The 26,147-nt window shown below is 59.4% G+C and overlaps 2 protein-coding genes across 7 annotated transcripts in view; both read right to left on the bottom strand.

Annotated features, from left to right (window-relative positions):
• Window positions 1–5,383, bottom strand: part of ITGB7 (integrin subunit beta 7) — a 33,907-nt gene extending 28,524 nt beyond the window's left edge. Inside the window, exons 1-6 of one of the 3 annotated variants that reach the window (XM_056798140.1) lie at window positions 5,306–5,383; window positions 2,817–3,020; window positions 2,363–2,552; window positions 2,091–2,261; window positions 1,126–1,364; window positions 634–792 (exon numbers count right to left, since the gene is read on the bottom strand). In XM_056798140.1, the coding sequence (XP_056654118.1) occupies window positions 634–792; window positions 1,126–1,364; window positions 2,091–2,261; window positions 2,363–2,552; window positions 2,817–3,017 (960 nt within the window). In that variant the 5' untranslated portion in view covers window positions 3,018–3,020; window positions 5,306–5,383. Of the gene's footprint in view, window positions 1–633; window positions 793–1,125; window positions 1,365–2,090; window positions 2,262–2,362; window positions 2,553–2,816; window positions 3,021–5,087 lie in introns of all 3 variants that reach the window. The other 2 variants (XM_056798141.1, XM_056798139.1) reach the window with 2 other exon arrangements.
• A 1,310-nt stretch (window positions 5,384–6,693) lies between these two features.
• On the bottom strand, window positions 6,694–25,227 carry RARG (retinoic acid receptor gamma). 4 transcript variants are annotated; one of them, XM_056798135.1, is made up of 11 exons: window positions 24,982–25,227; window positions 24,183–24,244; window positions 20,921–21,252; window positions 11,932–12,066; window positions 10,142–10,290; window positions 9,862–10,003; window positions 9,383–9,543; window positions 9,124–9,300; window positions 8,682–8,886; window positions 8,417–8,575; window positions 6,694–7,898 (listed from the first exon to the last, which is right to left on the bottom strand). In XM_056798135.1, the coding sequence occupies exons 3-11, from the start codon at window positions 21,105–21,107 to the stop codon at window positions 7,699–7,701; spliced, it is 1,515 nt and encodes a 504-aa protein (XP_056654113.1). In that variant the 5' UTR covers window positions 21,108–21,252; window positions 24,183–24,244; window positions 24,982–25,227; the 3' UTR covers window positions 6,694–7,698. The 4 variants fall into 4 exon arrangements, with proteins under 4 accessions (XP_056654113.1, XP_056654115.1, XP_056654114.1 ...); XM_056798137.1 differs by lacking the exon at window positions 11,932–12,066 and having other exon boundaries at window positions 24,982–25,226; XM_056798136.1 differs by lacking the exons at window positions 20,921–21,252; window positions 24,183–24,244; window positions 24,982–25,227 and adding an exon at window positions 14,368–14,809.
• Between the last annotated feature and the right edge of the window lie 920 nt (window positions 25,228–26,147).

The following is a 26,147-nucleotide window of genomic DNA, read 5'->3' as shown; positions in this document are numbered from 1 at the left end:
GGTTAAGTGACTTGCCCAGGGTCACACAGATAAGAAGTATCTGAGGCCACATTTGAACTTAGTATCTCCTGTCTCCAGGCCTGACTCTCAATCCACTGAGCCACCTAGCTGTCCCCTTGACCTTTTTAGTCATTCTGGACCCCTTTGGCAGTGTCAGATGAAGCCTAAAAATATTTTTAAGTGTATAAAATAAAATATAAGGAGGCCAGGCTTAGAGGCAAGAGGTCCTAGGTTTAAATCTGGACTCAGATACTTCCTTATTTGTGTGACCCTAGACAAGTCACTTAACCCCCATTGCCTAGCCCTTACCACTCTTCTGCCCTGGAACCAATAGACAGAATTGATTCTAAGGCAGAAGGTAAGGATTTAATAAATAATAATAAAATAAAATACAAAAGATTTTAAGGAAACTAATTCTATTGAAATACAGTGATTTAATTACATATATGTATATATATATATATATATATATATATATATATATAAAATTTTTTTTTAATTCAAGGAGGCCAGGTGAAGACCTTCTTCTATAAGGGATATCTGAGGGCTAGGCAGAGAGGACCTAGCTGTAAGAATGGGAGCTGGTGAAGGGTATAGATAGAGCTTAAGGCAAGAAAGGAGAATGGCTCTCACAAAGTCTCCGCTGCGACTATAGAAGCCATCAGCATCTAAATGGCAGCGTCCATCACTGGGCATGAAGATGCCACCCAACTTCCCATCTCCTGCTGTGTGGAATGTGTCATCTGATGTAAACACCAGCAGCCGGGACACATTTCTCCAGCCGATCTGCTCCTGGGGTACAAGAGTGTGAGAAAGAGGTGAGGTGGACGGATAGCAGGAAATACATCCCGCCACCATGGCAGGTAGTGACAACATTCCAGATTCTTCCAAAACTCAGTTTGTCCATAGCTCTGCCTTCGGGCTTCTCTTCTTCCCTCCAAAGCCTCTCAACCTTTATCCACGAAGTACTCTGCTATTCCTGTTCCTTTGCCCCCCCTCCCCCCCCCAGCCCGGCTTCTTTGACTTTCAGACCCTCTCCTCCCGTGTTTCCAGCATGCCCCTTCCATCCCCAACCCACCCTTCTTCTATCTCCCCCAACACAGGTACACAAAGCCCAATACACACCTGGCAGAGAGCAGCCTGCAAGATGGCATCAAAACCCCCTTCGGGGGAGTCTAGATTACCCGATATATTCTGTTGCTCAACCTTATGCTTAAAGGCTGAGGCATTATCTGTGAGGGGCAGCACATGTCTGAAACTAAAGGGTGGCTGGCATTCCCCTTTCTTGGGGCACGGGTGTTGAAGCTTGGAGGGCACTGTGCTCACAAAAGGCAGCACCGTCTTGTCCACAAAGGAACCAAAGCCTGGAATGGTGAGAGGAAAAGAACATCCAGGAAACCAAGGGAATGCTGGTGCCTTGTGGGAGCCGGGACTCAGAACTGGGGTGGAGGAGGCAAATTTTAGTCCATCCACTCAGGACCACAGAATCTCAGATCTGAAAAGGCTTAGACTGAATAGAAATAGCCGGAGAAGCTTTTGTCTAACTCCTAGGGAAAGGGAGCCGCTAATTCTTTCCCGAGTCTTGGGCAGTTATAATAAATAATTAACAAATACATATTCCTTCGATCGGGCATAAAACGGCCTCTCTAGTGTCCATCCAGATCAAGTCTCTTCCTCTGCCACGTTTACTGCACATATTTAAATGTAGAGAGACGGTAGGACATTAAGAAAATGGAATAGGACTCATCTGCCATTAGGAGAGGTGTGGAGGACAGCATGGGCTGGGGAGGAGACAATGGGGGCCTGGAGGTCCCCAAGGGGGTGACAAGTACTGAAGAGGCTGCAGAGGCCAGTGAGTCAAGCCGAGTGAGGAAGAAGCACGCCGCCCCGGGCAGTAGGTCTAGGTGACGCGAGGTGAAGCGGTCGGGGGGGATCTGAAAGTGGAGCATCAGTTAGTGCTCCCTACAGAGTGGGGAACTGAGCCCCGGGTGTAGACAGGGGAGAGGCTTAGGAAATCCAGCCCAGGCTGGGGGAGGAGGGCACACCTGATCAGGTGTGTGCCTGGGGCCCGGGGCGGGGCCCGCACTCACCGATGCGCACCGAGCTGGTGACGCGCCGCAGCTGGTTCAGCAGCGAATGGCCCAGCTGGCGCACTCGCTCCAGGTCGTCCTTCATGGAGTAGCTCAGGTCCATGAGGTAGTACAGGTCCACCGGGTAGCCCTCGACTCGGCGGAAGCGGACTCGGAGCCGCTGGGTCTCGCCTGTGGGATGGGAGGGGTTGGGGGTGGAGTCAGCATCCGTCTGCTTAGCATCTCCCGCCACCCTCACGCCTCGAGCATCCTTCCCTCGCCCCCAGGCTCACCCAGCCGCATCTGGAGTCGAACATTCTGCGGGGCCAGCTGCGTAGCACCCTGGTGGCCGAGGGGCTCATCCTGCAGCACCTCCTGCCGTCCTCGGGGCTCCTCCAGCTCCTCGGGGGGGCAGCCCCGGGCCAGCAGCTCCTGGCGTTGGGCGCAGCGCCGGTCCTCCGCCTCGTTAAGGGCCGTGAAGTTCTGTGAGCAGGCGGGAAAGCAGGTCAGGGGGCCACGGGCTCCCCACCCGGCATCGGAGCCACCCTCTGCGCTCTCCCTGGCCCGATTTGGCGGCTTCCTCCCCGGCTCCTCAGTGCGAGTCCTAAGCTCCCTTCCCCTTCCTGGGAGCCCCTCCCGCCCCGCCAGGCTTCTCCTTCAAAGGGACCCGGAAAAGGGACGATGGTGCTGGATCCCACTTTGCCGCCCGACACCAGCCAGGCACAGCGCACACTGTCTGTCCCTCACCAGCTGCTTGCACCAGGCACATCGGGGATGGGAAAGGATGCATTCCTTGCAGGAGGTGACCCGTCGACAGGCCCCAGAGGGTAACAGATCCTCTCTCTCGGGCGCCTCCTCTGGGTCCAGGACCTCAGCATAGGGCTCCCTCTGGCCGCTGCCCAAGGCCAGCAGGAGCCCTAAGGATATTGCCAAAGTCCTAGCTCTCATAGCCTAGAACGGAAAGCAGGAGAGAAGACTGAAGGCTCTGGGTCTGGGTCCACTAGGGCCCTCAGCATTCAGGCTTAGCCAATGATGGGTCCAAACCCCACCCCATCTCCTTATCTCCACAGCCCAGAGTTTCACTTCCCTCCTCAGAAGCAGTAGCTGTCCAAGATTTGGAGGGGGAAGGGCAGAGCTGCACCAGGACTAGCCAGCCTCAGTTTCCTGGGACCTGAGCCCAAACTATTAAATGCAGCTAGAAAACAGGTTGGTTTTTCCAGAAAGGTGAAAGAATTGAAAACCAAATCTGCAATCAAGAGACCAGGAAAGTGTTTAAGGCCAACTTTAGGCTCCGGTGCTCTAGCCACTGAAAAACCTAGCTGCCCCAAGACCCAGAGCCCAAAGACCTGAGTTCAAATCCTAGCTGCAGCGTGAATAATTGACCTCACCTGCCTCACTTCAAATCCATTGTTCCCTACTTGATGCAGACACCCAAAGAGCTAGAAATCACCCATTTCCAAACCAAGCTGCTTAGGAAAAGATGATCTCAAAGATCCCTTTCTAGCTCTGACATTCTGTGAATCCAGGGGAGTCAAAGAAGTATTTGGGACAGATCAAAGAAGGCTAGAAGGGAGGGTGACCAGAGCCAGAGAAGAGTGGCTGATGGGAGAGACAAAGGGGGAGCATGAGAATCAAGGTCAGACTTTCTGAAGCTCTCAGATGGAGGTGGGAAAGGGCGAGAGCACTACCAAAATACTCTCTGCTGCCCTGAGAGAGGTCTTAGGGGTTATCTGACCCAAAGGTAAGATTGTAGCCAAGATGACCTCTGCTGGCCCACACAGCCTCCTCTTGCACTATAAATGCAAACAGGTTATCTGGGAGCTAAAGAAGCCAAAGTGTATGGGGAAGGGGTGAGGGAGAGGCAGGGGGATAGGATTGTTCCCCCCCCCTTTTCTCCTGGCTTCTCCCCCTCCCAGAATCTCTAGATTCAGACCATGCCCTGACTCTGCCTAACCACCCCCTTTACCATGGCTTGCAGGGGGCCTCATCCTCCGCTTCAGGCTAACCTCAGTTCTGTGTGGTTGATGTATGTGTAAGTAGGGGGGAGAAATGATAGCACCTTGCCTGGCTCTGACTCATTTCCTACCAAGCTCAGGGCCTCCACCCTTCTAGATCCCCTACCCTCATGGGACAAAGCCAAAAACAGCCTGAAATCCTCACCCAGAACCTTACTCTTCTCCCCTCTTGGGAGATCCTTGATCCTGCCCACTTAGCTCCCTCCCTCAGTTTCTCTTCCATCCAATCTCTCCTTCTTCCTCCTCCTTCTTCCCCTTCTGTCTTTTTCTGTAACACTCCCAGGTCCCCACCTCCCATTTCCTTCCCCCCTTCTCACTGCTCTTGGTCCTTCCCCATAATCCTAACCCTGATTATCCAAGTCCAATTTACATCTTTCCCCCATAATCCCAATTGACCCCATCGAGTTTTTTCATTAGCATTTCCTCTCTTCTTTGCTCTCTTCCCGTGCCATGGTGCCACTCAGTCTTCCTTTCTTTCCCCTCTAGTCTTTTCCCATTTCTTGGACTTCCTCTGGTCCCAAGTCCGGGACTTTAAATCATCTTCTCCTGAAGTACTCTACGACTGGGTTATTGTTATTTCCTCCTTTCCCACACTGGTGAGAAAACAAAGCCTCGAACAGAGATGCCCTTGTCCCAAGCTGAAGAACTGAAGCTTCAGTTTATATTTGGCCAGGGTGAGGAACACTAGGAGAGAATAGGGCAAAGGCATTGGTCCCCCAGGTCTGTTTGGCCTCTTTTCCCTAGAAAACATTGACCCCCGTGAGAGGAGGAGGAGGAGGAGGAGGGCGATCAGGAACAAGAGATGCTAGGTTGGGACCCAAGGAAAAGGAAGAATTCTGAGGCGACACTGGGATGTGAAAGAAGAAAACTGTCCCTTGCCCAATTTTAGCCCCTTTGTCTCTTTTCTCCCCACCCCAACCCCAGACCCCTGTTTGGAGGTAAGTGTGCTAGGAGTTGTGGGACCAGGGCTTCTGGGTATCCCCAAGAGCAGGAAGGGACTCACGGCCATCCTGAAACCTAGGCAGGACTCAGGAGTCCAGAGCTGCCTTTCCTCCCTCCTTCCCAGCCATGGCACTCAGAATTCCTCCTGCTGGAGTCTGCAGAACCTCGGGGTCCAGCCTCACCAGCTCAGAAACATCCCCTTTCCCTGGGAGGTCTGGAGAGCAGGGCCTGACTTGGACCGAGTTCCAGAGGGCTTGGGTTCTCTGGTATGGTACTCACAGGTGCAAGGCTCTTTCTCTTGAAGCATCTGTCTTTGTGCTATTTGCATCTGCCTGGGGTGAACTGGGGAGGAAGTGACACACCCAGGGTTGGAGGGGGAACTTCTGGGGGGAGTGGAGAGGGGGGGAAGGGAAGGTGGTTAGAAAATGGCAGACAGAGGAAGGACCCATGGAGGGGTGGCAGCAAAAAAAAAGAATTGGGAGGCCAAGGGAAAAAATGGGAGATGAGGTTGGTGGGGAGTCATTCGAGAGAGTGGGGATGGGAGATGAAAGTAGAGGGATGAAGATGGAGGAAGCTAGAATAAAATGGGAAAAGGTAGAATGGGAGATGGGAACTGGAGAGGGGTGGAGAGACCCGAGACCAGAAAAGCCGATGATGGAGAAGCAGAATGGGCACAAGATGAGGATGTCAAGTCTGGTCCTGAGGGTCACCCACGATCTGGAGCCAAGAGAGACCTCTCTGTTTTGGTGGAGAGCAAAATCTGGGAGCTAGGGGGTCAGATATTGGGGATGGGTACTTGCTGGCATGACTCTCCTTCCTTTCCTCCATCATGTGGGTACCACATAAACAAGGAGCAGCCAAGGAGGCCAGGAAGGAAGAGAAGGGTCTCCTCTGCTCAGAGGAAGCCGCCTGGGGACCTAGAATGTAAGGACACCCAGCGGCCCTCGTTATCTCTCCTCCCAAGGATTAGGCAAGCAGTGCCCCACTTGGCCCACCCCAAGTCTCACCCTCTTTGGTGGTTTCCTTTCTACTTTTCACTTTCTCTTGGTTCTTGGTTCTTTGGTTCCCAGGCTCCTACCTGCGGCCTCCTCTTTCCCCGCTCCCAGAACTGACCTTCTGAAAAGGCAACCAGCCTAGAGAATATCCAACATCTCCCCCCTGTCCCATCCCTCAGTTCAGGAAATCCAGTATGGACCCTGGCAAGGATGTATAGGAGGGGGCAGGACCCTGCCAAGGGCAGGGCCAGGGTGAAGTCTCCCAGGCGCAGAATATGGTTGGAAAGAGAGAGGAAGGGGTTAACAGGAGTGTCAGGAGACCCCGAGCTCTGCAACTTGCCAGATGCACAATGACCTTGGGCGAGTCATTTCCCTTCCAAAATCCATTTTCCCTGCTACAGGTTAGCCCAGATCTCAAGTCTCTTCTAGGCCTAACCCAAGGATCCAAGTTGAGGGAGAGAACAGGGAGCTCCCCACTGGTGGCCATGGAACACACTAGCCCCAGAACCTTGGGAGTCCACACTCGTCCCCCCCCCTTTCCGGGCCAGGATTCCCAGACACCATGTCCTGTGAGTAAAGGGGGAAGGAGGGAGAGAAAGAACACCTGCTGGATGCGGGGCCCAAAGGGGCTCCCTCATCTCCGTCTCCCCACCAGGACGACACCAGATCCCATGAGTTTCCATCACTTTATTTTGCAAAAATAGAAAACTCAGCAATATGCGATACAGCGGGAGGGAAGGGGGTTGTAAACAAAGGGGGGGAGGGGACAGCACCCAGCCCCCCCAGAGAAAAAGGGGGGCCAGTGGGAATTTTATTTGGCAGCTAAATACAAACCAGGAGTTGGGGATCAGAAGGGGCCCTGGGCTCCACCCCCAGAACCCCCAGGGGAATGGGGGGTAATTCCAGGGTGTAAACAAAAGCTAATAAATAAATAAGAGGCTTCCTCTGGGTTGGGTAGGGATCAGCTAAGCAGCCCTCCCCTCCCTGGGCTGAGCTGCTCTGGGGTACTGTGGGGGGAAGGCACTAGGGGTGGACAGGGAGGGGCTCCCCAGGCCCCTCTGTAGTGTAGAAGGGTTCCGCCCCGACGGCTGAGATGGGGGGCGGAGGACACCCAAGGCACATGGTAGGGTGGGGGATTCTTAACGGAGGCCACTTCCCCTTTTTGGGGGGAAGCCTGGGGAAAGGGGGAGCCCACACTGGGGCCGTCAGCAAAGAGGTACAGAACGGGCCTGCATCTGCGGCCCCCTTCGCTGCCCCTCACCCTGAGCCTGGCACACGAGGGGGGGCAGAGGGCAGTATGTGTCAGGCAGGGGACATTGCACGGCGGTCCCAGCTCCCCGGGCCCCCCTTTGGTCTCTAGTGTTCCTAATTATTCTGGAGGTTGAAGCACCTGGCAGGGGAGGGCTGGGATGGGAGACAAGGTCTTCGCCGACTCAGCACCAACAGAGGGTCCCCCTCCTCCCTCCCAGGGGACCCCGAGTCCGCTCTGGCTGGGGGGAGGGAGCCAGGCAGGGGCAGGAGGAGGAAGCCCAGGTGGGACCTGGGGAGGGAAGGATGGACACAGAGCCCAGGAAACTTTGGCAAAAACAAGGAGCATAAACTGGTGCTGGTGGGGTGGGAGCGGAGAGGGCAGCGATGGTCCTCTCCCAGTCACGGGGGTCAGTCTGTGGCCGCCCATCAGGGATCCGGGTCGGGCTGGGGGCTGAGGTCCCCGTCCCCGCCGCCCCCCAGGCCCTCGTCCTCGCTGGGGGGCTCCGCGCGGGGGCCGGGCTGCGAGGAGTCGTCCTCGAACATCTCGGGGTTCTCCAGCATCTCCCGGATCAGGGGGGGCATGGGGCCGGGGATCTCCATCTTCAGAGTGATCGCCCGCTCCGCTCCTGTGGAAGGGAGATCCGGTGAGACGCCACCCCAACTCCCACCCGGTCCCCCGACTCTGGGATGCCCCCTTCTTCCTGGATGGCCCCGGGAGTTGGGGGGACCAAAGGTGCAACCCAGCCTCTGACCCTCGCGGAGGGTGATCCTGGGCACGTCCCTTCACCTCGGGGTCCCCGGCCGGGACTTGGGTGCTTAATACTAATTTGGCTCCGCCCGCCCTGGGGATGACCCGGAAAGTTTAGGGGGGCTGGGGGGGACCCTTATGGTCAAGAGCATCTGCTCCGGCCTGAGATCTGGGTTCAAGCATGTCCTCGCCCTCCCTGAACCAATAGACACGAAGGGGACTAAGAGGGAAGTGAGTTATGAGGGCCCCTTCCTGGTGACAGTAATCGTTCAGGACACTGTCTAGAAGGAGCACAAGATGCTAACTAGCGGGCCACAGCCGGGGTGGGGACGAAGGACCGGGATCACCCCAGGAGGCGAGCGGCCGGGGCCAGGGCCTCCCCAGCCCCGCGCTGACCCTTGGTGCTGATGCCCCGGAGGTCCGTGATCTTCATGAGCATTCTGGGGAACATGTAGGGCTGGCTGGGCCGCCGCCGCCGCGCGTACAGCCTCAGGGCCTCCAGCAGCGGCTCCTGCAGCTTGTCCACCTTCTCGGGCTCCTCGAGGTCCATCCGGTCTGGGGAGGGGGGGCAGCGGTCAGTGGGGAGCGGGCGGGCAGGGGAAGGCCCGAGGAGAGGTGTGGAGGGAAGGGGGCCAGCAGGAGGGGCCCCGGGCTCGGCTACCTCCGCAGATGAGGCAGATGGCACTGAGCAGTCCGGTCTCTGTGTCGTCCATCTCGAGAGGCAGCAGCTGCCCGGCGAAGGCAAAGACCAGGTCCGTGAGAGGCCCGAACCCGGCGTTGTGCATCTGCGTCCGGTTCAGGGTCAGTCCGTCGGAGAAGGTCATTGTGTCCTGCTCCGGGGTGTACCGGGTGCAGATCCGGAGCATCTGGAGGGCAACGGCGGGGGCGTGAGGGGAGACCGAGGGGGACGGGCCCCCCAAACTTGTTGGGGAGCAGGGGCTCGGGGAGGGCGGGTCTGGGAGAAAGGAAGGAGAAGGGGGCCCGATGCCCGGGGCCGATCAGAGGGCAGGGGGATAGGCCAGGGCCTCGGACCCTAGGCCAGTCACTTGACTCCCGCGGCCAGCCGGGCTCCCCCCGGAGATGCTTTGGGGCTGGGGTCTCACCAGGATGTCCAGGCAGGCCGCCTTGAGGAGGGTGATCTGGTCGGCGATGCTGAGCCCCGTGAAGCCCGGCAGCCGCTTGGCAAACTCCACGATCTTGATGATGCACTTGGTGGCCAGCTCGCTGAATTTGTCCCACAGCCCCAGGTCCAGCTGCACGCGGTGGTCAGCGCTCGAGTTCTGGGCCGGGAGGGGAGAGGGCCAGGGTCAGCAGGGCCGGGGGCAGCCGCCCCCAGCCCCCCGGAGCCCGGCGACCACTCACCGTCGTATACTTGCCCAGCTGGCACAGAGAGGGGAAGGTCTCCTGGTGGGCTTTGCTGACCTTGGCGATCAGCTCCTCCAGCTGGGGGCTCAGCTCGTAGCTGTCCGGAGGACCCTCCTCCTTCACCTCCTTCTTCTTCTTGTTCCGGTCATTGCGGACAGCTTGGGGCAGGAGAGCCCCGGGAGAGAGAGAGAGAGCGCTGGGCCCCCCACCGAGCCGAGCCTCCCCTCCCCAGGCAGCAGGACTCCATCCTGCCCTTCCTGTCACCCCGCGGGAGCTCCCGAGGAGCGGGGGGGGGGGGGGGGGCAGGATACAGGGCCGGCAGGATATCCACTTATAGCCCTGGCAGCACAATGGGGGGATGGGCCGCACAGAGGGAGCCGGCACCCCAAATCCGTGCGAGGAGTGCCTGGCTTTCCCCTGGGAAAGGGGGAGGAGGGCTGAGAGGGGGGTCCCCCGAGTGTCCAAACATCACCTACCTTCCTTGGACATCCCGACTTCAAAACACTTCTGCAGCCGGCAGTACTGGCACCTGTTTCGGGTCACCTTGTTGATGATGCAGTTCTTGTCCCGGTGACACGTGTACACCATGTTCTTTTGGATGCTTCTGCGAAAGAAGCCCTGGAGAAGGAAGGGGGTCACGAGGGCCCCCGGAACTGCCCCCCCGGCCCCCCTCGCCCCCAGAACTGCCCCCTCCGGCCCCCCTCGCCCCCAGAACTGCCCCCCCCTCCCGGCCCCCCTCGCCCCCAGCCCACACACCTTACAGCCCTCGCAGGAGCTGACCCCGTAGTGATAGCCCGACGACTTGTCATTGCACACGAAGCACGGCTTGTAGACTCGGGGCGGCGGAGGGGGCGAGGGCGAGCTGGGCACCATTTCCTCCGAGCTGGTGCTCTGGGTCTCCACCGCTGGGAGGGGAAGGAGCAAGGGGCAGTGAGCACCCCGACCCGGCCATGCCCACAGCCCTCCGTGAGACACACGCACGCGCCACTCTACCAGGAAGCAGGCCCCCTCCCCATCTCCCCACATGCGTACCGTGAATCCCCTCAACCGGGCCAGCCTCCACTTTAACCCCCCCATCCAAAGAGCCTCCACACCCGCCTGGCTGGTTAGTTCCTCAGTTTCCTCATCTGTAAAATGTCCCATGTGGACTGGGTGATCTACCACTTCAGCATTCTATAATCCAACCAAAAGAGCAAGGTTCTGGTGCCAAACCTTTGTACCCCAAGATTCTTTCGCCTTTTTCCCTCCCCAGGATTTGTGCACCCCCATATTTCAACGGCCCCCTTCCCAGAAGAAGGGTGGAGAGTGGGGAGCTGGAATCTTATGGAGAGCCTGGAATGCGGGGCCTCCTTTTTTCCAAAACATAATAGGGTAGGAAGTTACCCTTTTCCCCTCAGGAAATGCTTTAATAACAGGCCCCTATTCCCTAATTCCTCCTGTCCTGGCCCTAATGATCTGGGGTTAAGAGGGCCAGAGAGCCAGGCCCGGAGAAGGGAGGTCCCGGGTTCAAATAAGACACTTGGCAGCTGTGTGACCCTGGGCAAGTCCCTGAACCCCCACTGCCTAGCCCTTCCCACCTTCTGCCTTGGAGCCAATCACGAGTATTGATTTTAAGGCAGAAGGGTTTGTTTTGGTTTTGAAAGAGGGTCAGAGATAAATGCAACCTAAAGGCCCAAGTCTTGCGCCCCAGTCCTATAGCCCGTCCCCCCCCCCCCCAGGCACATCATAAGCACAGCACTGCAGAGCTCAGCTAAGAAAACCATAGAGTCCAGTTGCACTGTTTTACAGAGGAGGAAACTAAGGCCCAGAAAAGTCAAAAGGCGAGTCAGCAGCAGATCTGAGACTCGAATTCGGGGCTCCTCTGGGCCCCGCGGCGTTCCTCCTGGGGGCAATGACTCATCTGGAGCCCATTCCAGGAGCCAGAAAAGATGGGACCCTGGGGGGGGCAGTGAGGGGGAGCTAAAGGGCGGGCATGCAGCAAGGGCCAAGCAAGGGTGATGCGGGACCCAGGCCTGAAGGCTTAACAGAGCTGCTTCATTCACACCCCCAAAGGCAGCCCCCAAAGCGGGGAGAAGACGCTACTCGCCTGGGAGTCATTCAGTCTGCTTTCTCTATCAGGGCTGATCTGGGGGGGCCCAGAGCTGAAGCAGAGATTCCCCAAGCCCTGACAGAACCCCAGATGCACCAGGGTCCCCCACATCCTCCCGGGTGCCCCGGGGCTCACCTGGGATGGGTCCCCAATCCTGCGAGGGAGGAGAAGCATGGAAGAGCCAGATTCCTGGGTTCCAGCCTGGCTCCTCCCACCCTGGGGGTGAGATGGGGGAAGGGAGTCCCTAGGCCCCCCATTTACATAAGAATCTGAAGGGGATGGGGAAGGGGAAGAAGGATGCCTGAATTCCATTCCCGGGGAGGGGAGGAGGCTGGGGACAAGAATCCGGGAGAGGGATGGACAGACAGCCCACCCCTTCCCCCCTCCACCTGTTTTCCGCCCAGGCTTGGCTCTGGCCACCCTGTGTCCCCCCTCACGAATGGGGTTGGGTGCTCACCTCGGGCACTGACGCCGTCCTTGCCCTCAGAGAGCTGCCTCATTTCCTCTCTTGCGAAAGGGCCCCGGGTGGGGCCAAGCCGGCAAGGGACAGTGCCAGCCAATCCACAAAGCAGGGGGGTTCGAGGAGACAGGCCTGGGGGGCAGTTTTGCTACTTTGGGGGATGCCTGGGGAACAGCCCTCCCTCGATGCCCCCCAGCCCGCTCTCCAGACCCCAACGTCCAGGCTGGAGCCCATCTGTGCCCAGGGAAACTGGGCCTCCGGAGACCCCGGCCCAGCCGGCCCCAGCAAGGGCCCCCTGGGCACAACAGGCTCGGCTGGGGCAGGATCAGGGGGGCCTCTCTGGGGGAAGAGGAGGTGGTGGTGGGCTCTGGGGTTTTCTCCTTTTAAAGTCCAAATTGCTGAAATTGAGGAAATTCCTGGCCAGCCAGTGGAGAGCTTCAAAAAACCTCTTTATAACCCGCTGTAAATGCTCCCAGCTGCGAGGCCCGGGGCACTGTGGAGCCCCAGGCTCTGGAGCAGACCCCCACCTCCTCCCAGGCACAAATACAAACTCCCGAAGCCCCAAGAAAAGCCGAAAGGGAGGCTCCAACCCCCCCACCCCAACCCCAGGACGGCCGGCGGGACCCCCAAAGCTCCCGAGAGCCTTGGGACACATTCTCCCCCATCCTCTCCCTGGCTCGGGGCACCCCCCCAGGACCCCCCTTTCCCCCACAGGGCAGTGGTGGTCCGTCAGCCCCGGTGCCTGCCCCCTCTCCTCCCCACCCCTCGGGGTCCCCTTCCCCCAGCAGGCAGCTTTGGGACTTCCCTCCCCCTCCTCCTCCCCTCAGTCAGCCCAGAAATGCCAAGTTCCAGCCTCCCCCCAGCCCGCCCCCCGAGCGAATTCCCTTCATTTCCCCCCAGCCCCAGCCCCAGCCCCAGCCCCTCTCAGGCAAGTCATTAGATCTGAGCAGCTCGGCTCTGGAACCGAGAACGGCTCAACTTGTAAACAGCCCTGCTGAGTGCCAAGGAGTGAGGAGCGTTGGCGGGGGCTCTGGGCTCGGTGACCGGGCTCGCGCACTCCCACAGCGCCCCCAGTCCGCCCTGCCCTTTTCCCTTCTCTCTTCCCGCCCCCATCCTCACCATTCCCTATTCCCAACCACCCTCGCCTCGGCTCCCAGAGGGGACCCTTGCCCTGTGGAAACTGTTACTAGCGGGGGGGGGGGGGATCACTGCCTCCGGCTCCCTCCGAGCGCCCCCCTCCAGCTGGCCCACCCCCTTCTCCGGGCTGTGCAGCCCACTCTTCAAAGCTGCCTCTCATCTGGACTTCATTTTTACTGCCTCCCAGGCCCGGCTTTTTATTACAGCTCTGGAGAAGGGGACTCCGGGGCCCCAGAATTCCCTCCCCGGGCTGGGAGTTCTCCATCTATCCCACCCCTCGCCAGAGGAGGGCAGGATAGATAGTTGGGGGCCCCGCGGAGGAAGAAATGTCCGTGCCTGGCTTTTCTTCCCACCCCCAATACACACACGCACGCACGCACACACACACACTCGGGGCTTCCTTCAAACTTGGACACGGAAAAGCTCGGGGATTGGGAACGTGTGCCCTCCCGGTGCCCATCCTCGGAAGCTCGCGCCGCGCTCCCAGCAGTCCACACCCAGGGGAGGGGGCCGGGATGCACTCTCACTCGGATCACTTTCCAAAAGCACCCACCCCCGCATCCAGTGCGGGTGCCACACGCCGCCGCCACTCGGGCCCCAAACATCCCGGAGAAACTGTATGCACTACACACACCCGGGGCCACACAGGCGCACGCACGCACGCACACACACACACACACACACACACACACACACACACACACACACACACACACACGCCGATTGGGCGAGCTGGGAGGCAATGTGCAGAGAGCCACACTTCCCCACACAGGGATAAACTAACACGGAGCCAGAGCAGCCCCGCACACTCTCAAGGTCACAAACACATGCTGAAAATAACTGTCACCCACATTTCCAACCCCTAGTGCCCGGCCGGCCACCCAAAAGAATCTGCAGGCTCTCCGAGGACCACCTCGGGCCCTTCAAACTTTGGACCCGCTCCCGAGCGGAGCCGAGCGCTCTACCAGGGAGGGCTCGGCAGCTTTGTAAATTACACGAGTAAATACCAGGGACTCCCCACCCCCAAAAAGAAACCTCTAAGTAACATTAACCACACACTCCAGCTATCCACCCACTATGGAAATCACCTACTATACACCAACTGCACACACCCAAAGAAATCTCTGGGGCCCCCCCACACTTAAAGGGCCAGTATCCCCCCAGACCCAAGGATTTAAAGGGCCCTCTCCAGGACATCTATTCCGTGTCCACCACTCCACCTCCCCAAATAAAACATTTAAAGGGCCAGTATCCACCTCTCCGGCACCCCACACCTCTGCCCCGAGCGGTACCTACATTGTAGACTGGCGGACTGCGACCAAGCAAAGGACTCAAGTCCGGCGAAGCAGGGGCTGCCGGTGGCTTTGCGCAGCAAGCCGGCCCCGGGCCCCACCGCCCCGTACAGCCGTCTGGGGCTCCCGGCAAACGTTTCCATGCAATCGTACATCGCGGCCCGGGGTGGAGAGGGTGGAGGGGGTGGAGGGGGAGGCTGGGCGCCGGGAACCCGCGGGCAATCCCCCTCCTCCCCCGGCAGCGCCCCGCTACTGGAGGGAGGCGGGGGATGGCTAGTGCCGGTCGCCTGGCTGCATGGAGCGGGGGAGGCGTGGAGAGCTGAGGGGGGGGATCCCCAGTAAGGGGGAGGTGGCCGGGCGGGGCTGGAAGCCGCGGCAGCTGCGGTCCCGCTTACTCCGGCGGGCGCCGAGGCAGCTCTAGCTGGGGAGACCTTTTGTAAAAGCGAAGCCCGGAGGGGTGGAGGGGGGTGGGGCTTGGAGAGCGGAGGGGGCCGGGCACCAAGCTGGAGCCGAACGGAGAGTCAAGCGCGCGCACAAACACACACACAGACACACACGAGCGCGCGAGCACGAAAGCACATATCCATGCATGCACACAGCTTGGCACGCACGCCTATGCACATATTCAGCGATGCATGCACATGTTCGCACGCATGTGCAAACAAACACGAGTGCAAGGACACCCCGCGAACCCCTAGCCACTGTACGCAAGCCTATAATTTGCACCCACACGCGTGCCTAGGGTGGAGGTGGGCGCAAGAAGAAAGAGGGGGCATGGACACTTTCTCCTTGCAATCCAACTAAAGAGGGAGAGCCAAGGCGAGGAAAGGGAAGACGGAGGGGTCCCCTTGACCCCAGCACTCGCAACCCCGGGCCCCGCCGCATTCGCTTCCCATTCCCCTCCCCCTCCCCTCCCCGAGATGGTTCTTGAGGCTCCTCCCTCTTAGCGCGCGCTCCCGCTCCGCGCTCGCTCCAGGCACATTCCTGCGGCTCGGGCTCAGCCTTCTCCCCTACGCCCCGCCCCTTCTCTTGGCCTTCCTCTCCCCCCAACTCCTTGTCCCGGGGCCGAAGCGCGCGCCCGACGTGAACTCTCCGGGAACCCCCCTCAGGGCTGGCGGCGGGGCGCGCTCACCTCCCCCTGACCCGGCCCCGCCCGGTCCCGCCCAGCTGGCCGTCGGCCCTGCCGGCGAGCGTCCTTCTCCAGCCCCCCTCCCCCCCTGCGAGGAACGCAGCCCTGGGGGCTCTCCCAAGGTCCAGGGTCTCCTGTCTGTCCGCCTGAGTTCCCTACGGCTCCTGTCCCCTCGGCGATTCCCACTGGCCTCCACGCTCCCAGACCCCCGCTTTTAGGGTCCCTGTCTGCACCCCTGAGAGCTCCATAATTACTCCTGCTACACTAAGTGCCCCTCGGGGATTCCAAGTGTCCGACCCAGATTCGCCTTCTGCCCTCCGTAATCAACAGCTTCCCCCAGGGCCCATCTAGGGGACCACTTGCCCCTCTCTATCACCAAGTGTCCCCTTAAGATGACCAGCTGCCCTCCTGGTTCACTCCCTAGATTCTGCCTCCCCTAGGATGACCAGCTTTCCCCCATCATTAAACACTCCTCTAAGGTGACCAGCTACCCCCCCCCTTTCTGGTTCACTAACTCCCCCCCCTAGAGTGACCAGGTGCCCCCCAGGAACCCCCTCAGGATCACAACTGTTCACCAAGATTATCAAATACTCCCTGCCGCCATCATCAGCTGTCCCAGGACCATGAACCCCCTTAGAGCCACTGCCTGCCTGAAGACTACCCCTTGAATCCCCCCCAGGCTCTTGGATGCCCCCTGGAGGCTCCAGTGTCCTCCTGCCCACGTCCACAGGCAGCCTCCCCTTCGCAGTGGCCCTCACTGCTTCCTTCCCGCTCCATCCAGCATCAGTCACCCTCCTGGGCTAAGGCTAAGGGGAGACCCGGGGCTGAAGGAAGCCCTGGAACAGCTCGGGCACCCAAGAGTGGGGCGGAGGGACCAGGAGCTCCTGGGACGTGGGGCAGGGGGGCTGGGGCAGAGTGGGCAGAGAGAGGCTAGTCCACGTCAAGAGTCTGCCCGGGCGGAGTCGGGGGGCCTGGCCCCGGGACAGCGCCAGCGACTTCTACTCCCGGAAACCGCCCCCCCTTGACCCTCCCCCACCCCATCCATTCCCAGTGCCCCGCCCGGCTGCCCAGCAGCCCGGCCTGCCCAGCCGGCTCGGTCAGCCTGGCTCACACACAGGGAGCCGCGGAGGGAGTGGGAGCGCCGCCCGGCCTGGCCCGTGTCCCCCCCAACCCCCCCGCAACACACACATACATACACACTTATACGCGCGCGCGGGCACACACACACACACATTCGCTGCCGGCCCTCCCCCCAGCTCTGGCAGCGGCGGCGGCAGCGACGGCAGCAGCAGCAGGGCGGGGCGCCGCGCCGCTTTTCTAAGAATCTCTGAGGCAGTTGGGGGGGGATAGCTAAGGGGTACAAGGGACCCGAGGGGACAAATGCTGGGGACAGAGCAGAGAACGAGGTGCCGCAGGACCCTGTGGGGGAGGGGGAGCCCTGGAGACTTGGAGCCCGGGAAGGGGCAGAGATGGAGGGGTTGAGGGCACCGGGATGGTGAGACCCAGGGATCGAGAGGCTGATTGAAGCAGGAGGTCGGGCCGCCTTGGGGCAGGGCATGCTGCCCAGTCCCGAGGAAGCGCCCCCCTCTTGCTTCTAACTCTCGCAGCCTACAGCGGTGGTCCCCATTCCTGAAGGGGGGCACCCCAACAAGTAGGTGATGGATTCGTGAACTTGGACCGGAGCCAGTGGTGGGGTCTGGAATGGAGGCAGAGTTCCCTGAATACTTTTGGAACAGACATTTAACTGTGGGGACCAAAGCGGGGTGCCCTAGCCCCCCAAAACCCAGGTGAAAGGGATAAATGGGAGTCTTGGAGGCAGGCTGTCAGCCCCCCACCCTTCCCCCTCCACCCTTCCTCTCCCGAAAGGTCCCAATTAAGTCAGGCCCGCCTGGTTGGTAATTAGAACCAGAAGTGGCCAGGCCACAGGGAGGGAGCCTGGGAGGAGGGCACAAGAGGAGTGGGGGCGGAGGGTTCCAGAAAGCCCCAAACCCTCACCAGCCCCCCTCTTCCCGGCACCAGATGCTCCCCATTCCACATCACCCTCTCAGAGTCCCTTCCCTGCCTCCCTGAGAGAGGGGGTCCCCCAGGGTAGGGCCAGACAGCCCCCTGCTTGGCCATTCCCATCAGCCTTGGGGAAAGGTGTGACAGAGGGGGGTAGCAGCTCCCCCCTTACCCCCAATGTTCCCCCTGCCTTATTGCAGCAATTAGGCCCATTTCTCTTTTAGCATTTCATGAAAACCAGATGTTCTCCACCAGCCTGGGGGGGAGGGGGCACACTGCCTGACTCACCCCCTCTCCTTGTGCCCCCTCCTCCCCGGCGCCTCCCAATGGCACACAGGCACCCTGGGAGGGGGAGAACCGGGCATCTCCTCCACCCTGCGCCCCATTAATAGGGAAGGTGGCTGTCCAGGCCCGAAGCGCTGGGGGCCAGAATGGCTGTACCCTCGTGGCTTCCCTTCCCCCCACACTGCCCCTGGCACAGATGCGTCTAAGCTGACATGCAGGCAGGAGAAAAGGGGGGGATGACTTTCTTTAGTCCTTGCCCCCCAACCCTCACTACGGATCCTCCAACAGGTCCTCCGGCCCAGTGTCCCTGGAGGGGCGTTAGGGGGCAGAGCGGGCACAGCCTGGGGAAGCAGACCTGGGTTTGGGGGCAGCCCCCAAGGGGGGGACGGCCCAGGGCGAGGGGAGGGGTCTCTGGAGCTGGGGGTGGGACTAAGGGGTGGGGAGCCTTGGACTGGGCCAGGGGCCCTCCACAGTAAGGCCTGGAGAGAGGGGGGTGCAGACTGGGCCCCAAAGGCGGCGGCGGCTTGCCCAGCTCCCCCCGCCGGAGAGGTTTCCTGTTGCAATCAAAGCCCCGTTTGTGTCGGCCTGGAGCAGGAGCCGAAGGAGGAGAGAGAGCAGGGGAGGGGAGGGAAGGGAAGGAGGCGGGAGTCTGGGGTTTTTTCCTTGAGGCCGCCTGCCCAGTGCCCTCACCCGCCTGTTTGCACTCCCTGCCTCAGGATCTGGGGCTCTGTCTGCCTTTGTCTCGGCCTCTCCTCTCTGGGCCTTCCTGGGGCCTCTGCCCAGGGCTTCCCCTCGGCCCCGGGATCCCCTGCAGCGGCCCCAACGAGGGAGACAAGACCCCTCCCAGGCTTCCCCAGCCCCCCAGGCCCTGGGCTAGGGAGATGGCTCACTCACCCGCAGACACAGAAGGAAGACCCCCAGACTTCTCCCAGTGCCTACAGGCAGCCACACAGCACGAAGCCCATCTGCGCAGGCCGCTACATGCCCCAGCCTAGCACGTGCTTCCGCAGCCTCCCCCCACGGTGGCTCACCCATTTAAACCCCAGGGGAGCCCTAGCAAGCGCAGCATCGGCCCCTCCACTGGGGGGGTCTGAAGGGGCCCGGGCACCCCTCAACAGGGCGACTCCCAGCGCCTTGGGCAGGTCTGAGCTAATGGCCTTCCGGGACCCTTTAGTCTGGGCAGGAGACAGACCAGAGGAGCCCGAGAGCAGGGGGACGGGGGGCAGATCTGACCTTCCCTCCGCCAGCTTTCCCAAGCATCTCCCCCACCCGAGCCGTCTGAGGCCCAGGCTTTCCCGCCCCCCCACCGGCTCTGCCCAGGCCTGTCCCCAGCAGCCGCACCCTCCCAGCCCTCCCTGGCTTCCAGGCCCCATTCCTGCTCCTCCCTGGGAGCCTGCTTTGGGGCTGCCTTTGGAGAGGGGGCCCAGGCTGGTCCTGGAGCCCTTTTCGCACCTTCCCCCCACTTAGAACCCCAAGCCAGGCTCCTAGCAGTAACAGGGCGGGAGTCGCCGAGTGGGCACGGGGTTGTGACCCCAGATTCCTGGCCTCCAGGTGTCTGAACCGCCTCCCTGGAGAAGAGTTCTGACCTGGGCTGGTGAACTTGCTTGTGCTTTTTAAAAACAAACATTCTCGGCCTGAGTGGTCTTTTCCTTCTTAAAACAAGGCCGGGGTGTCAGCAGCCTGCCAGAGGCCGGGCTCCGTAACCCCCAGGCCCCCTCGGCACAGAGAGGGCCCCGAGTCCTGCTGACCCCCGAGGCAGAGCCCTAAAACCTTGCTACTGAGAGGCCTGGGAGGCGAGGATACGTTGCGTCTCCCACCCACCTGCCAAGCGCCCTGCCCAAAGGCTGGCCACAGCAAACGCCCGAGCCAGCGGCCCATGCACGGGCCGGGGGACCCAAGGCACTCCCCGGGCACACACACACAAGTTCTGCTTTCTCTAGATGAGCTCACTCTTTCCAGTAGAGTTGCCAGCCCAGCCTCGTTTCCCCTTTCCCCCCCAAATACACACCCCTCTCACAGGCCCCTCCTCCAACTCGGGCCCCCTCTTGGAAAAGGTATAAAAGGCGGCCTCCTTTTCTGTCTGCCCCCCAGCCCCACACATCCCTCGTTTGCCTGCTTTGCTCAGGCTGCCCCCCAGGACAGGAGGACTGGGTGACTGTCAGCACCCAAGGATTTCATGCCAAGTGGGTAGGGTAGGGGGCATGTTGGGATCTGCACCGCACACAGGCACGGCGCCAAGCCCCAGAGGAGGGGAGGAGCCCAGGACCCACAAAGAAGGGAGGGGAGCTCATCTTAGGACACCCCCCATCTGGGCCCCTCCTCCCCTGTTCAAGATATAAAGTTCTCATGGGGAGCTGCCCCAGCCCCATCCCAGACCCGGGACGAGGACACACCTTGAGCCCAGGTCTCTTCTATGTTAGGGTTCAGGGGTGCGACCCCTCTGAAGCACAGGCTGAGCCCACTGCCCCAGAGAACGATCACTGGCTTCCTGGCCTCCTCCCTTTTTTTCCATTTTTGTTTTTTAATTTTTAAACCCTTCCCTTCCGTCTCAGCCTCAATACTAAATATCGATTCCAGGGCAGAAGAGCAGGGCAAGGGGGATGAAGGGACTTGCCCAGGTTAGGAAGCATCTGAGGTCAAATTTGAACCCAGGACCTCCCATCTCTAGGCCGTCTAGCCTCTCCTTCCCAGACTCTTTTTGGGGAAAAGAGCAGAATCAGGAAAATGCGAGTCCCAGTCTTGACTCAGACACTTACTAGTGGGATGACTCTGGGGCAAATCTACAAGCCTCAATTTCCTCATCTGTAAAATGGTAGTAATAATAGTACCTGCCACACAGAGCTGCTTGTGAGGATCAACACTTTGCAAACCTTCATTTGCCATCTAAATGTGCCGAGTATTATTCAGCAACAAATAACTGCCCTTGACTTTCTCAGGCTCCAGGACAAGAGCCCCCTTATTCTAACTCTCTCCACATCACACACCCTGCACCCTCCCAGGACCCCATCAGAAGTGTGCACAGCCTGTCCCCCTGGGGCCCATGAGCCACTCCGTAGAGCAGCCGTCCTCCACCCGACACCCCATAGCCCATATCTGATAACCCACCGCCCTCCCTGTTCCCCTCACAGCCCCAAAAACTCACACAGAGAGGCCATCTCCTTGGGAAGGTCAGGCTGGCCCAGGCCCCGGAAGCCAGGACTCAGCATCTCAAAAGGGGGGGATCCCCGAAGTCCCCCAGAGAAGGCGAAGGGGAAGCTTGTCGTCCCAGGGAAACCAGCCCCAGGTCCCAGGGCACTGGGGACAAACAGACGATCCTTATTGGCAGCCATGGCGGTGGCATGGGTGGCTGAGCCCTCTAGGGTCTGCAATGGGCGGGGGGGACCCTCAGCCACACCCCCCGCCCATGCCCGACGCCTGGGCCCGGGAGGCTCCGTGCCCACCCTGTCCAGCCCAACCACCAGGGCTCCAAGGGTCCTGGAGTGGGAAAGAAGAAAAAGGTCAGCTGAAGGGGGGGCTCACCCTTTGATTGTAAATACCCCTCTGGAGCCTTCCTGATCTGCAGCTGCTAGCAAAGGGCCCTGGGAAATTTAGGGGAAACACAGACCAGCCTAGAGCTGGGGCTTAGAGACACCCTCTAGATCCACTCCCGGGAAGAACAGACTTGAGCCCTGGGGCTATTGTCTGTCCTAAGTAGGTGAAAGAGGTGAGGCTGGGGGAGGAGGGAGGTGAGGGGTCAGGCCTCAGGACATGTGAGTTTGGGACAACAAGCGAGGAGAATACACCTCTCTGGATTTCCAAGCTGAATTTGATCCTTTCTCTTTCTCCGACCCTTTGGTCTTTTTATTTCTTTTTTTTAGTCTGTGCACATTTCCCACTTAAGCCTCCTTGAGAAAGAAGGAAGGAAGGAAGGAAGGAAGGAAGGAAGGAAGGAAGGAAGGAAGGAAGGAAGGAAGGAAGGAAGGAAGGAAGGAAGGAAGGAAGGAAGGAAGGAGGGAAGGAAGGAGGGAAGGAAGGAGGGAGGGAGGGAGGGAAGGAAGGAAGGAAGGAAGGAAAGAAAGAAAGAAAGAAAGAAAGAAAGAAAGAAAGAAAGAAAGAAAGAAAGAAAGAAAGAAAGAAAGAAAGAAAGAAAGAAAGAAAGAAAGAAAGAAAGAAAGAAAGAAAGAAAGAAAGAAAGAAAGAAAGAAAGAAGGAAAGAAAGAAGCTACCCTCAACTACCCTTCTGGCACACTTACCCAATTCCCATTTTCTGACATTCTTATTCCCTTTCTCCCCAATTTTCTTCCCCCCTCTCTTCTCTTTCCTTCTCTCCCTCCCCATTTCCTCCACTTTGTCCCTCCCCAGCTTTCTAGCTTCTCCCCAATCTCTCCCTCCCTTTCCTCTTAAAAGCCTCTTTTTCATTTCCCTCCTTCCTTCTTCCTTTGCAGCTCCTTCTCATTCCTAGGCTCTCCTTCCCTTCCCTGCATCCCCTGCTCCCTCAGATTTCACCCAGACCACAGTGAATTGGAGGCCTAAGCATCCAGCCCAGGGCTCCCTCCTAGGCCTGTAAAATGGGAGGGGATGACAGAGGCTGACACAAAAGGGGGGCAAAAGAGAATGAGAGAAACAGAGTTTCAGCATCTCTTCCCCAGGTCATGCTCTCTCAATGGCTCTCACCATCTCTCATCTCTGGGCATCTGTTTGTCCTGTATTCTTACAACTCAGTCTGTCTGTCTTCTTGGGTCTCTAACTCTGTGTGTCTATCTCATCTAGGTTTCAGGGACTGTGTCCAATGACATGGTTATGAACCACCCCCTACCACATTCACCTTGTACCACACCCTTATACCTAGAAGTCTGACCTTCCAACCTCAGGGGCCCCATCTCTCTTCCTTTCTCCTTCTCCTTAGAGTCCTTATCCCAGGTGGAGCCAGGAGTCCTGGCTCCCAGAGGCCCCTGGGCCACAGCCCAACAGGCTGGGCCACATTCCAACTGCATTAACCCTTTTGATGCCAAGGGTGAGAAGCAAGAGCCCCCCCCCCCCACTACCATACACACACACACTTTACCCTCCCTGGCTAAAGCTTGGTCTCAAAGCCAGGATGCCCAGGGGCTTCTGTCCTGGTTTCATTCCTCCCCCAAAAATAGAGATTCTAAACTAAGGTCTAAAGAAGAGAGACCCTAGAGTGATAGGCAGGGAGGTAGAAGCCAGCCCCTGGGGCTCCAATCCTCCCATCTCCCAAGGGAATTGTAGGGTTTGTAGATGAAGGACTAGGAGCTGCCTACCTCTCATCTCCAGAGAGTTTGAAAGAGGAATGGGGGACAGAGCTGGGAAGGGCCAGTGTCTCCTCTCTGAACCTTAGTTTTCCTCTGATGGGAAGTTCAGGCCCAAGGTGGGCTTTGGGGTTTGAGGAGAGAGGTCAATAAATAGAAATAAAGAGAAACCTGGGTTTCCCTGGGGAGCTGTCTGGAAAGAAGTGTTTCTCCCCCCCTCTAACGCCCCAAGATCCCACCAGAGAATGGTGGGCCCAGTTGAGGGGTGGGATGCTTTACAAAGCAGCTTCTCTTATAACTGAAGGGGGTGGGCGTGGGTAGGGATGGAGGGCGGATGGAAAGGGGGGCATGTCTCTCTGCCCAGTCCAGCTAAGCTTGTGGAACAAAGAGGCTCTTGTGGCTGCTCTACCCCCCGCCCCTTCTTCACCACCCCCCCTGAATAAACACGACCACCTTTTTCCATGACCCCATCCACAGTCCCAGTGGAAGGACTCAGGCATCCTTAGGCCTCCTGCCTAGGCCCCCTGGCTGCTGCAGAGGGTATGGGGGTGTTTCCTTTGGCCCTGTGCCAACCTCAAAAGAGCCCAGACCCCTGCCTCCCCATCCACTCCCATCCCCAGGTGTCTTCCCCACACTAAACTGGCCCCAGGAAAGGGCAGTGCCCAGGGGAGAAGGCAGGCAATGCCAGTGGAATGTGTGTGGGCATCAGAGGGCACGGGCAGGGTGGGGCAGGGGGGAAACTGGAGGTGCCAGTTAGGTGGCTTTCTGAGCCAGGGGGGGTTGTGCCAGGGTGGGGGCAGAAGGGGGCGTGCCCTTCACTCCCTACTAGGGCCCTGAGCTATGGTGTCTGAATGGGGGAAGGGGTGCAGTTTGGGAGGTGATCCCCAAACCCTTCCCCTGGAAAGCTACACGAATCACCCACTTCCTTAATGCTGCCCAGTCCCCCTCTAAAATGTGGACAGGGAGGAGGTCTCTTCAACGCCCAAGGCAGGCCCATGGCCTTCCCCAGAAGTTAACCCATGGCAGAGACCACCGGTAGGACATCACATCTAGGCACTGGATCCAGGTATCCCGAGGTTGGGACCTGCCCCCCTCACCTCCATTCCGCGTCCCCAGATCCCTCCCTCCCCATTCAAATAGACAGCACACACTCACCCTCTGGCTGCCTGTAACACTCCCTCCTACATACTGGGCAAGGCTGAGGGGATTAGCTGTGACTGCCAGGAAGAAAGAAGCAGAAGTCAGTAAAGAGGGCTGGAGGAATGGGACTCTAGGGTCCTGAAGCTCCGTCTTTCAGCCTTCCTCTGTCCCAGCCGGGCGCTCAGCCAGCGGGATGCAAAGGAAAGCCTCAGCCCAGCCAGGAGGAGGGCGCACACTCAGCCCCTCCGAGCTAGGTGTTGGGAGAATGAAACCCCCAACCCAGGAGTCTCCGGGCCCCTAACACCCCGCCGCTCCCCCGCGTTCTTCTAGCCCCGGCTCTGTCACTGTCCTTTCAATCTCGGCTCCTCACGGCCCTCCAGCCAGTGTCAAAGGGGAGGAGAACCTCCCTGCCCCAAATGCCCGTTCCCCAGCTGCTCCCGGGCTGGAGTTCGGCACCCCCTGCCCGGCTTTTAGGGTGAGAGAACAAAGCCAATCCCCATTCTCCATACAATCCCTCTTCAGAGCTCCCTGCTTCTGGTACCCCCAAGGGGATTAGGGGGAACATCTTAACCTGCCCGAAATTCGCCAGGTCTTGGAGGGAATAAGAGAAAGCCATGAAAGACAGCAGGAAGAGTCCCCAGCCCCACAGCCTCCCACCCTCTCAGAGCGCCCCTCCTTGGATCGACCGGAGCCCCCAAAGTCGGAGGGCCCTTTCCCGCTTAAGTGCCCAAGAGGCAGTTTCCCAGACCACCGCTGGCCCCTTCTCCCGCTTGTGCGACCCAGGCATCCCGGCCCCCTTTTGCTTCTGACTCACCTGGAGGGGGAGGGGGCAGGGGAAGCTTCGAAGCCCGGAGGTCCCAGAATTGGACGGTCTTGGTGATGGGCCGGCGCTACAATGGGGGTTCGTGGTCACGGGGGGATGGGGGGACCCACCGGTTCTAGGCTAGGACTGTCCCGGGGCCTCTTAGAGCCTGCCCGCCCACGTGACCGCCCCAAAATATCCGACACATTTTCTCCCAAACCGCACACTGACTCCGCAGGCGGGGACACGGAAAATATTTTCTTTCTTTTTCTCCCTCCCTCCCTCCCTTCCTTACCCAGCTCCCTCCTCCCCCTCCCGCCCTCGCTCCTCCCTCCCCGGACGGCTGCCGGGGCCCGGCTCCCTCCCTGGTGCCCTGGGGCTGGGGAGAGGGGGGGGGGTGAGGAGAAGGGGGGGCGGGGCAGCCGGGGACGCCAGTGTCTCTGCCCCTCCCTTTGCTTAGCCTCTGTGGCTCTATCCCGGGGGAGAAGAGGCATGGCTTAGGGGTAGGGAAGGTCAGTGTCTAGGGTGCCAGTATGCCAGCCCCTTTTCCGATTTTTGCTTTTTCCCCCTCCTCTATTGTTGGGGGCGGGGTGGGGCAGGAAGAGTTTGGCTTGGCTGAGGACTGACCGGTTATCCATCATGCCAACTGCTTTTGCTCACTGTGTCACCAATGTGTGTGTAGGGGGGTGGCTACTACTCACCCCCAAACACCGGGGGAGTGGCACTGACGGGCATGCCAGCGTCTTAAGCATACAAACACACACCTCTACCTTTTCTTGTCTCTTCCGAGGAGCTCCTTCCCTACCCTTCCCTTCTTCAAATCACTTCACTAAACGTGGCTTCAGCTCCTTCGGTGAGCCAGGCGCTCTGCTACGTGCAGGGGAGCCACAAAGCGACGAAAGACAGGTCTGCCCTCATGGAGCTTACAATCCAATGGAGGAGACAACCTCCAAACAAATATCCCAGGCAGACGCTGTGATTTAAAGGGCTAACTGGTTTGGCTTGTGGGGATGTGGAAGGGGGACGCTGGAGCCTTAGAACGAAAACCTTTTTCCCTTTCCCCTGGGGGAGGCAGAGCCCCAGGGTTCGCCCATTATGTTCTCCTCCTCCAGTGCCGGGTCTGAAAAGGGGGAAAGAGGCAGGGAGGGGGCAGCGAGGGAGGCAGAGGGGCACTGGCA

Source organism: Monodelphis domestica, chromosome 5, assembly GCF_027887165.1.
Source record: "Monodelphis domestica isolate mMonDom1 chromosome 5, mMonDom1.pri, whole genome shotgun sequence".
Classification (NCBI taxonomy): Eukaryota; Metazoa; Chordata; class Mammalia; order Didelphimorphia; family Didelphidae; genus Monodelphis; species Monodelphis domestica.
This window is presented reverse-complemented; position numbering and strand designations above follow the sequence as displayed.

Bases quoted from the DNA above. Each gene is read 5' to 3' on its own strand.
- RARG (XM_056798135.1), bottom strand. From the start codon at position 21,107: ATGGCTGCCAATAAGGATCGTCTGTTTGTCCCCAGTGCCCTGGGACCT. The intron at 10,291-11,931 runs GTGAGCACCCAA...TTCCCCTCCCAG, and splicing joins GGACGGCGTCAGTGCCCGAG to CGGTGGAGACCCAGAGCACC. The intron at 9,301-9,382 runs GTGAGTGGTCGC...CTCCCGGCCCAG, and splicing joins AGCTGGGCAAGTATACGACG to AACTCGAGCGCTGACCACCG.